Source organism: Ischnura elegans, chromosome 9 (assembly GCF_921293095.1).
Source record: "Ischnura elegans chromosome 9, ioIscEleg1.1, whole genome shotgun sequence".
In the NCBI taxonomy this organism is placed as follows: domain Eukaryota; kingdom Metazoa; phylum Arthropoda; class Insecta; order Odonata; family Coenagrionidae; genus Ischnura; species Ischnura elegans.
The window spans coordinates 113,076,541-113,088,545 of NC_060254.1; the positions used below are offsets into that span (position 1 = coordinate 113,076,541).

General features: G+C 39.1%; 1 protein-coding gene across 10 annotated transcripts in view; it reads left to right on the forward strand.

Moving 5' to 3' along the window:
• Positions 1 to 12,005, forward strand: part of LOC124166034 (dystrophin, isoforms A/C/F/G/H-like) — a 957,857-nt gene that overhangs the window by 850,386 nt on the left and 95,466 nt on the right. For all 10 annotated transcript variants that reach the window (XR_006866384.1, XM_046543616.1, XM_046543612.1 and 7 more), the window contains one exon: positions 5,749 to 5,921. Coding sequence is in view for 9 of the 10 variants with exons in the window: in XM_046543616.1 (XP_046399572.1) it covers positions 5,749 to 5,921 (173 nt within the window). In the remaining variant the exon portion in view is untranslated. The remainder of the gene's footprint in view (positions 1 to 5,748; positions 5,922 to 12,005) is intronic.

Consider the following 12,005-nt stretch of genomic DNA (forward strand, 5'->3'; position numbering starts at 1 on the left):
AATAGCCTTTCTTCCTGGGGGCTGTTTGGTGTATACCGAAGTCTTGTTTTGCTTTATTGAATTAAGTTCTTCCTTGATAGCTTGATACCAAGGTTTCTTGTCTTCACGTTCCGCAATGTCCTTATAGTTTCTGGTACATCGTCTACATAATTTTCAGAATGCAGTGCAAGAGCAGTATAATTGTGAAGATATTTTGCTGACTTCTTCATCCTGGTAGATTGTCATAAATTTTTTATTCCAGTTTTATTAACGTGAACTTCATTTTCAACTTCCTCTTCAAATTTCATATTGTCAAGATGAAGTAGCTGATGAAGCTTTGCATTTAAAGATATTCAAAATGTATAATGCGCATTCAAACCTATTTGCAACAGCAATAGTTTCTTTTTTCTTTGTAATCAAGCCTTGCGAATTTTCAAATACAATGCGAAAACCATTCATTTCCTATTTTCTGACCGAAAGCAAATTACAATAAAGTCCAGGCGCAGATAAAACATCTGTAATTGTTATCTCAACTTCCTTTCCTTATACATCACTTATGACTTTAATTTCCCCTTTATATTTAGCCTCAAGATAAGTGCCTGATTTAGCAGCTTTAATTTAAAATGGGTGTTCCAGCTCCCTGATATTACTGAGGGGTATCTTATGTTGATCAGATGGTCTGTCGCTCCAGAATCCAAGATCCAGGATATACATATCTCCAATTGAACAATCTTCACATGATCCTCTGAAGCTTAATCCATCTTCCTCTCTCTATTAGTCACGTTCACCGAGTTATTGTTTCCTGAATTAATCAGTAGTTTCACTCTGCATTTAACCCTCTTGTGCCCAGGTTTTCCAAATCGAAGACGTTTGAACTGGAAGACGCTTTAGTTTTACCAGTGTCCATAGAGGTTTTAACTTTTCCTTTGCAATTTTGAGCATAAAACACAGCAGGAGGATTCGTTCTTTGAGTCGAGGATTGTTCGATTCCTCAACTGTAGCTCCAGTGGAACATAAATCTCTAATTAGTTTGTCAAATTTTATGAAATAAAAATGAATTGCTTTGCCTTAGTCTTGCTAAAACTCGAGAACCGCTGGACTGATTTGGCTAATTTTGGTTTTAAAATATTTGTGATAGTCCAGGTTTAATCGGTGAGTATTATTCCATAGGGCCCATGAGGTCCTGGAATGGGCCGTGACTCATTTCCATAAGAAACACATGTAAAGTTCCTTATTAATACCTTTTTCTTTTGCATATTTAGTGATGATTATCATATAAAGTTGAAACATATACCATTGGAGAGGAAAATTAATACATATTCTTATTTTTGCAATTGATTTTCGTTTTCCTCATGATTGACCGTGAATTTAAAAAAAAACATTCATAAAAATGCTAAAATTTGACTTTCGGTTTCTGGCTTACTAATACCTTAAAGGGCAAGGCATTAAATGGCAAAGTGGTGAATCTGCTGGATTATGTTATGCTGCTGATGGAAAATTAAAAATGCCACGGTTGGTGCCACCACCAGATCCATTACGCTCATACATAGTTTCTGGAATGGGAAATGATTCTACACCCTTATTGACCAATATTCAAAAATAAATATAACATTTGTTTTCAAATAACTTCATTATTTTTGTAAATTTAAACACCGAATAAATGAAAAAATATAGTTTGTGCAACAGCCATCATAGACAATGGGCAATGTACAGTCGACAACAATGCCAGATTTTAATGAGGTGCATTGGGTTTGGGTTGAGTCAGGGATTGATTTTTGTGGAAAACAATGGACAATAATGCTACATTATGATGAGGTATGAACACCAATGAGTTATGATGAGAATATACCAACACCAACCAGTTCCCTTCGCGTGATTCTGCAATAAAATAATTTAAAGATTGCGCATTTCGAATATAAGTTTCTAACTTGTATAGAAATGTATTATTAAATGCATAGAGAATGAGATCCAATTGATCTTATGGACTCTCTGTGAACCGAAAAGATAGGCTAATTTCTACCTTGTAATTTCTCTAGCGATAGATTCTCCCCATTTTTTCCCTTCCATTTATGTAAGAAATTTCTGCTGTGCTAGCTGGGCTCTTTACAATGATTTGAAAATCGTTACATACCCACCACTATTTATACTCATTTATGGCACTTTTGTTTAAAATAACCCTGAATCCCAACGAATAGTTGTATTCATAATCACTGAACCAGAATAACTGATGACGTGCATCTAAAAGACTTCCCCAGCACTTTCTGCCAAAATCGACTCCTTTTCTCCCAATCCAAAATCTAATCTAGCTAATTACATACTTTGAACGTAGGTTTTCGCAGCGAGGGGCATCGTTGATAATGGCTTCCGGGTGCAGCTGCGTGTTGCGCTTTGTCGTGCGAGCTTTCGCGACCGTTGCAGGACGCATCATCGGGCGATGAATGAAATTACGGAATATTAATTGACCACCGAATTCCGTAATTTCATTCATCGCCCGATGATGCGTCCTGCAACGGTCGCGAAAGCTCGCACGACAAAGCGCAACACGCAGCTGCACCCGGAAGCCATTATCAACGATAATTACATACTACCTCCTGTCAAATTTCTACCACCCATACCATCATTTAATAATCCTCTGAAGAAGTAATTACTAAGATCTGAACCATTACTGTTGCCTGAAGGACTTCATGTTGGACTGTGAGTGATATTTGTGCATATGCTACTAAATTTTTGTGACTATTTCGTAGATCTTATTTATTGCAACAATAGGGAAATTGCATACTTTTTATAAACAGTATGCTGATATACTACAGTAAACTCTTAGTACCGCAATATTCTTTTTTCCGCTTAAAATTCAGTTTATACCCTAGAAAATGACTCCCAAAAGTCGCCCGAGTTTCGCGGGCTAAAAAATACCGCCCCCACTAATCTTTGGCTGTGACGTCATAGTTCAGTACGAGTCCAAGATCCAAGCCCAGTAACTGCAGGTTTGGAAGAGCCACGTTGCGTTTAAAGGAGAACGTGGGTGAAATAAGGAAAAATTACAAGTGGTGCATTGTTCCTCTGTGCAATAACACCCCAGAAAAAATTTTCGTCTGCATTCCCACGGAGGAAATTAGAAGAAAAGCCTCGATGCAAGCCGTCTGTCGGGATGAGCGTTACGGAAAAATAAGAGTATAATAAACGGAATGATAAACCCGGGTTTGCTCTCATAGCACACGGCCGTGTGCTATGAGAGCGAAGATAACTTTAATATAAATAATATTTCCATATTTCATTGACTGAATAACTTGAAACTGAGATTTTTTGATAATTCGGCCGCCGTAGAATAAAAACTCAACTTCCGAACAAAAATCGAGATAGGTGTTTCTCGATGGTTACAATGGACTCAAATTATTAAGGCACTTGTTCAATTTCAGTTACGGAAGGACATAGAAAATTCCATGATGTTTAAAATCAAGAGAGGAAATATGAAAATACAGAGCAACGTTGATCCTCATGCATTCGAGTGCCAGCCAAGAAGACAGCGTTTTCTTCTACTGTCGGCGTCAAAATGATGTGCCGCAGTACTTTGCAAATTTATACCCTGGCTTCACTGCATGCTATAATAATGAACTATATGTCATTTTAAAGGAAATTTTATCCTAAATTCTGATTTATTTTATTACAAAAAAATTGAAAAATGTATAGACACGGCCAGTGCAATATAAATGACTCCGCGCACCGAAAAATTAGCCGTTTTGTCAACTTCATGAACTTTGCAACTCAACCTAAGGAAAACTACTACGTCTACAGCATTCATCTTCCACATTAATTTACACTCATCAGTGCGGATTAATAAAATGGCTTTTGGGTATTTTTAGAACTTATATTTTGTTATAAATTAATGAAAATATTTAAACATTATCTTGTCCCATAGTTTACCCCGAAAGATGAGGAAGTTGTAGATGGAAAAAGAATGGAATCCAGAGGTGGTCACAAAAAATGAATCGCAGCATTCTTTGATTTTATTCTGCGCCGTTGCTTGCTTTTCAAAAAAAAGTTGAGTCACATGAGGAATGTTCCGCGGCCTTTGATTTGAAAATTATGGAGATAAGAATGGACATTTGTGGATCAGCAATTTCCATTTAGTTGGTTGTCAGGATAAACCAAGGATCCATTTAAAGGTTGTCAGGCCATCGTATAAAGATAGGACTGATGTGCACCACAGGGGAAATGGTGTATTTGAGGGAAAGTCAAACCCAAAGTTGCCCAAAGAATGTGCAGTTCTATGTTGCTCTTTCCCCAGTTAAAACCAAATAGATATTGGATTGGGATGATATTTTCACCACGGGTTCCAGTGATAGTGAGAGTGCAGGTGATCACGGTCATCGTCGAAAGTCATCCCTCTAGGATTTCCGATACGGAATTTTTAAGTGACAACCGATCGCAATGACGATGAGCTCGCCTTTGGAGAAGGTTTCAGATATATCGTGAGAAAAGCTCCCAAAATGTATTAAAGACTCTGTTTGGAAAACATGCACATTTTAATGCTAATTTAGGAGGTATTTCATTTCAAAAGTAACTTATTAACACCTGAAGACGTTGTGTTTATTATATTGATCGAAGTGCGATTGACCGATTCTTTCTGCAGAATAGGAAGTGGCTTCGGGGTTTTTAATCACAAGATGGTAGATTGTGTTGGAAGTTCGTCTATATTATCGCTACTAAATTGAAACATTAATAGTCTGGCTTCCTCAGAGCTTCCTGTCGCCCTCCAGGCAAGGTATTTTTAAGTTGAAAGTATCATCGACAGCTTCGAGGTGGAAATAAGTTCACCATAAGACTCTACCGGACTGCCAAAAGAATACACATTTCACATGAGTATACGCTTTCGCCAATATTATACGCAAGTCTCACTTTGTTATGAACTATAAAACATTACAGATGCACATCAGCTACCTTTCCATTTCTCGGCATCGACTTTCCGAGCCTACGAAGTCTACAGTTTCACTAAAATACCCTGTTATCATGATGGAATCAGTAACAGGAAGCGTGCTAGGAACAGCCTAAGAATAACCATATGCCTTCATCTTTACGCAATCTATCGCTTTCAATGGAGGAGAAATAGATCAAATAATAGCCCTGAAGTCACAATGAACAACTCCGATAAGTCTGCACTTCAATAAATGAATCATAACCACGCCGTCGCATGTATTCAAGTATGCAACCTATACTATGGCCGTGCCGCCGTGCCTCGTACTGAACTATGACGTCACTTTTCTACCAGCCAATCATCGGGCGTTTTCGCTTCTCACTTGCATTTGAAAATTCTCGTGAACTTTGATGCATTAAATATCGCAAACCACGTCATAAAATAATAAAAAAACTTTCACCGAGGTATGCAAACATATATTTTTATATAATTTTGGGGCTATTGATTATATCTGAAATATATGCAAGTTCCCTATTATCTTCTTATAAGTTCAACAGATTCAGGCTTCAATTGGTGGAAGTTAGACGTATCTAAATAAATGAAAGATCATAGCACTTTTCCACAACTTTTTTCATTGCATACAATGCGTTTTGGCTCACCGAGCCATCATCTGGTACAAGACTTGTGCTGGAATTGTGGAAAAGTGTTACGATATTTTTTTCATTTAAATTATTTTCTTTTTTTGCTATTCCCATTGTCACCTGTGCATGTGATGCCTAGGAACATTATTACTACTATTATTATCAATAATTTTAAGCAGTTGTCATTGTAGCGTTAATTGCATTCATATGTTTCAGGTCGTGTGGATTCACAAATTGATGGTGACTCAAGAGGTTATCGATCCGCTGAAGAGCAGGCTAGGGAATTGACTCGAAGTATTCGGCGAGAGGTGGGAAAGTTGTCTGAGAAATGGAATGACCTGATCCAGAGGTCTGACCACTGGCAGCGTAAATTGGATGATGCAATGGGGGTAAGTACCAATCAAAATATTGTACGTAATCATTTTTCAAAATGTATATATCATGGTCATTTTACTATCAGTTGATCATCGTGAGTGAAGGTTAATTAAGTATATACATATTTATTTCTGTTGAGGTAGGTCAACTTTCAAATTTCTAATATGACATAATGATGTTTGGGGTGAAGTATTGAAGTAGCCGGCAGCTTCAATGATAGAGAAACATCAAGCCAAGCACTCATCGCTATACTGTTATCTTAGAGCCATAAGCACTCTGTTGTGCAAATTTTCTGTAGGGTGGTTGATGCAACATAAAGTCCATCTACAGCATCAAAAAAAATAAACTAAAAGTTTTCATGATTGGCGTTTCAGTTGGTGGGGTGGCTATTGGCCTCCCATGACATCTATATTGGCCTTTCCTCTCAGCGGCACAGATCTTTTGGCCGACAACTCCATTGAGGGATATTCACGCTCATCACCCTTTCCCACACAAGGGACTGTGGTCATTCCTTAAGGAACAGGCCAAGGCTGTGTCCTCTACTCTTGCTGGCCTACCCTTCCCGATGGTGCAAATGACATCTGTTATTGGTGGCCTCCTCGAAATATCACGATTTTTTTTATTAATTTGAACTCTTTCTATACCTACTTTTTCACTAAATTGCAAAAAGTCTCCTGCTTTGTGTCAGAGAATGCGATGTAACTAAAATGTTGATCAGTGAATCGTTCCCCAGACGGCACAGAATCCTTCGTATCTAATTCTTGTGCAGATAGTATCCATTGACTACCGCTCCGTCGTTTTTCGTCAATGGATACTATCTGCATACGAATTAGATACGGAGGATTCTGTGCCGTCTGGGTCCTTTCTTATAAATAATTTGGAGTGGTGTAAATTAAATATAGAAAAATCATTCAGGAACTGTCACGCATGAGAACCAGATAGATGACCGGATAATGCGTTCACATCGGATTTTGGAGTGTGCATTGTTCTCCCATAGGTACTTCCAAAATGACATTTTGATAGGATCATTGAAGCTCATCAATGTAATCTCCGAAAATAATGATTCAACCTCATTTTGAGTTTGCTATTTTACCCACATCTTGAAGCTATGTACGAGTCAACTGTTGAATGAGGCGAATTGTCGAATGCCATGTCATGAAATAGGTCGCAATATTTATCGCATGAAATGCCTATTGGCAAATGTCAATCGTCGATTACTTTTTCCCGCGTTGAATCAATTGTTGCCCCAAATGGGCATATAATCGGTAGTTTTAAGTGCCGGTTACATTTTATTACCCGCTTAACAATAAAGGAAACATTTGAGCGGTAGCTTTTGCTCTGCTTTGGAGTAGTGCAAAAAATATTGAGGAAGTAATAATCGCCAATGTATAAATTTTTTCGATGAGATTTCGAAGGGAGGACGCGAAGTATCCCCGCATTCCCGCAATGCCTATACCAGAGTGTTTTTTTGTCCTTCGCACCTTGTACATTTTAATCCCCAGTCTTTTTGTGGCACATGTATCCTGTAACATGAGGAAATGGCGGTGGTCTGCATTCTGCGTTCGTCGCCTGTGTGCGTTTCCACAAATGCCGCCGACAGTTGTTGTGCAGAGCGGCTGCTATTCCCTCTCATTCTCGTCGGAAAATTCTGGTCGTAGTTCAGTATCTTGCGCGGGTGGTTTGGGCGAAAGAGAAAAATAATTCGCAGACTGGGAAGAGAAAATTGAATGAGTTTGCGGTACTTTAACTGCGACCCCGTCAGTAAAATAAATGTTCAGCTCAACGGCATTGTTTATTCGTTCAAAAATGGTAACGAGTTTGACTCCTCAGTTTTAGGAGTTTCAAGAAGCGAACTATCAGCCATTTTCTTGAAAATTCCAAAATATTGCTTTCTCACTATACATTCCCAGTAAACACGTATGACTCATGCATGAGGTCATAAAGAAGTCTGACGAATTTGTAGGACTCCTACAAAAGAGTCCCAAATGGCCTCATAATGATGTCTCCGTGAGGTCATATGCACTCGTATAGGAATTCTTTTCGCGGTCTCACACGACTCTGAAGGAGCTCATACAAGAGGTCTTAGAGGACTCCTATAACAGTTCCAATATGATATAGGCGCAAATGTGGCGCCTCCACGTGTGAATTAATGGAACTACCCGGAGAACCAGAAAAATTACCCACTTCGTAATAATTCCGATAGATGGCTTTGAAATAGCCTACAAAAATGCCGGGGCCCCTACCAGCCCATTAATTAAGATTTCAAAATACTTTACGCTCCTTTATTTAAGAAAACTCTCCGATGACATAAGTACCCGACGTATCCAATTAAAATAAAGAAAAATAATACATTTAATGAGAACCATAGGTGGAAATAAGGCAGATAGACAAAATGGAATAGACAACTTCATGATATTTATAAATTTATTCTTCAAAATATTAAGTCAATAAACAAACAACACGAGTTTTTGAATTCTTCCTCTCTGCATACTTTACGCAGTCTCCGCTTGATACAGCCACTGCCTCTCCACTCTCTCCAAGGCGACACTACTTGCTGATGTCGGGTTCCATTTCATAACAGAGGCTGAAAAAAAAACATTGAACTTAAGTTTGTCGAGAGTTATAATTGATAACATGATAACATCAAATAAACCAGATAAAGACTATTTATCTCATTAGCAGTCCCTAAATACTCCCAGGGCCGGTTTTAGCACCGAAGATGACCGTTTTAACTTGGTTAATTTTAGGAGTAACCGAATTAGTGAACTACTTTTGATTAACTCTTACACTTAATTACATTCCTATTGCATTAGAATGCACTTAGAAGTTAACTTAAATACATGGTGAACGTTATTTCCATGCTTTATCGTTCCATAAGTTACATTACGAAGTGAAATCAAGCAAATTATAAATCGGTTAGCACTTTTGTTTGTTTACGCCATGATTTTGAGAACTGAGAAGTTTATAAACTTCAGTGATCTTAAGGAAAACTGTTTTATGAACCCGAGATAATAATAACACTGCTTGAACACATACCAGATATGATCGAGATAGTGTCGTATATTAGCGGAAATAATTTAAAATGCGATAACAGCAAATTTATAAGGATACGATGAATGAATGAAATGAAACATGAACAACAACAAAGGTACGTTACAAAACGTGTTCCACCAAATATTTTACATGAATATTTACCGGTACTCAATGATAAGCATGAACTTAACCAGCTTGGAAAATAGTATAATTAATGGATTTTCTCATTAACAAGTGGATAAAGAATCGTACACATAAAATCATTGAAACTTACCTTCCAAGTCTCCGTGCACGTAACACATCATGATGTCCACAAGGTTCGTGCCGATCTCAGATCCGATGGAATCCTGATTTACGTTCGTAGACACAAGGAAAAACACGAGCAAGAACTAGGCCATGGAGTACACACGATATTACCCTGATAAAAATAAACTCCTCCATTAAGGAGAGGTTTACCCTCCATTGAGGGTACAGGAAGGATAGGTGTACCCTTCCTGTACCCTTCAGCAAGGGTACATGAAGGGTATTTTAGAACATTGGTGGGTACGCCCTCTCCTTCCTGGAGGGTACGGGAAGGGTTTGGCCAGCCTCGATGAAGGGTACAGGAAGGATAAGTGTACCCTTCCTGTGCCCTTCAGCAAGGGTACACGAAGGGTATTTTAGAACATTGGTGGGTACGCCCTCTCCTTCCTGGAGGGTACGGGAAGGGTTTGGCCAGCCTCGATGAAGGGTACAGGAAGGATAAGTGTACCCTTCCTGTGCCCTTCAGCAAGGGTACACGAAGGGTATTTTAGAACATTGGTGGGTACGCCCTCTCCTTCCTGGAGGGTACGGGAAGGGTTTGGCCAGCCTCGATGAAGGGTACAGGAAGGATAAGTGTACCCTTCCTGTACCCTTCAGCAAGGGTACACGAAGGGTATTTTAGAACATTGGTGGGTACGCCCTCTCCCTCCTGGAGGGTACGGGAAGGGTTTGGCCAGCCTCAATGAAGGGTACAGGAAGGGTAGGATAAAATAAAAACTAAAAATCCATAAATTAACATAAAAATTTAAAAAATCGCTAATCCACTAAATTAAACGAATGGGGATGAGTTGCAACAGTGATTTCTAAAGTTATAGGGCATAACAAAATTAGCCTTCAGGTGGTCTTGAACCCAGGACCTACATATTACAGGATTACGAACTAGAGATTTAACAACCTCGGCTATCGAGGTACTTGTCAAGAGTGGTTTCTCAACAGAACTTATACTACAAAATCTTAAGATGAGAATCGCACCCGGGCCTATGTGGAAGAAAGCTGTGACTTTTTTCTACCACACCTATTTCGTTTCAGAAAATAAGATCGGCATTCTAATACTGAACATCACTCTAGCGATGTCTCATTGTCAGCCACACAAATAGGTTACATCCTAAAACGTGAATGGAAGAACTTCTAAATGAGCTTTTTTCACACAATTACAGAAACTATTGTGTACAGTGGCGTAGTCAGGAATTTCGTTTGGGGGGGTCCAAAACCAGGTGGGAAAAGTTTTGAAAAACAGGATAGTAAGTATTGGAATTCAACTTATTCAAACACTTTTCATAATCGAAAAAACTTCAATAGTCAAAGAAATATTTTTTAAATTCATTATTTTTCAATATTTTGATTTCTATTATGAAGGAAAATGATTGTGTTTTTATACTTCGGGGGGGGGGGGGGGGGGGGGTGGGTCCGAACCCTCCGGACCCCACCCCTGGATACGCCACTGAATATGTATATTATTGTTTTCCTTAAGGAAATTTTAAAGATTAGTTGTGTAGCCCGTCTATCTGTGCTTTCAAAGACTGCTTACGTTCTTGTACAGAACTCAATACTCTTTAGCAGGTGAAAGTAGCTAAGGAGACTCTTTCAGGATATATTTTCTCCAGTTATAAATGCTAAGTCCCAAGGAAGGGTAAACGAAGGATTTTTCTCTCCTTCCCTTACCCTTAATGGTGGGTAGAGGAAGGGCTGACGGATGGTAAGGGAAGGAGTTCCAAGGAAGGGTACACGAAGGATTTTTCTCTCCTTCCCTTACCCTTAATGGTGGGTAGAGGAAGGGTACACGGATGGTAAGGGAAGGAGTTCCAAGGAAGGGTACACGAAGGATTTTTCTCTCCTTCCCTTACCCTTAATGGTGGATAGAGGAAGGGTACACGGATGGTAAGGGAAGGAGTTCCAAGGAAGGGTACACGAAGGATTTTTCTCTCCTTCCCTTACCCTTAATGGTGGGTAGAGGAAGGGTACACGGATGGTAAGGGAAGGAGTTCCAAGGAAGGGTACACGAAGGATTTTTCTCTCCTTCCCTTACCCTTAATGGTGGGTAGAGGAAGGGTACACGGATGGTAAGGGAAGGAGTTCCAAGGAAGGGTACACGAAGGATTTTTCTCTCCTTCCCTTACCCTTAATGGTGGGTAGGGCGTGGGTTGTGCAAGGGTAACTACCCACCATGAAGGATGCCACCCTTCCTGTACCCTTCCTGTGCCCACCATGGTGGAGTTTATTTTTGTCAGGGTAATCATAAACTAGACGTCTGAGCTCAAGGCAGTAGAATAACACGACAACACAATGGCGGAACTAGCGGAAAGTGGAAGTGTCAGCTTATTTAATAGAATCGGAGGGAGAAGTTTACGAACCCATCTCTTAATATAAAGAGTTAATTGAAGGAAGAAAAAATATTATACACGCAGAAATATATAATTACGATTGAAATTATAATTCATTAACATATACATGACTTGATTTTTCAGGCCTCGTGTGTGTGAGATCTTGAAGACCCCATGAAGTGTGAGGTCTTCAAGATTTCATGAAGTATGCGGTCTTTAAGACATCATTCATGTGACCTCAGGAAGTGTGAGGTCTTAAAGGCCCTTTCATGTCTCTTAATGTGGAATCTTAAAGGAGTCCAACGTATGAGTTCATATAAGACCTCATTACGAATACTGTGTTGACTGGGTTATCTACTAACGGTTACATTAAATTAGTTTTCTTCGATTTGGCCTCAGGAAATTACATTTGAAACCTGCATTTCTCACTGGTTTTTGTGG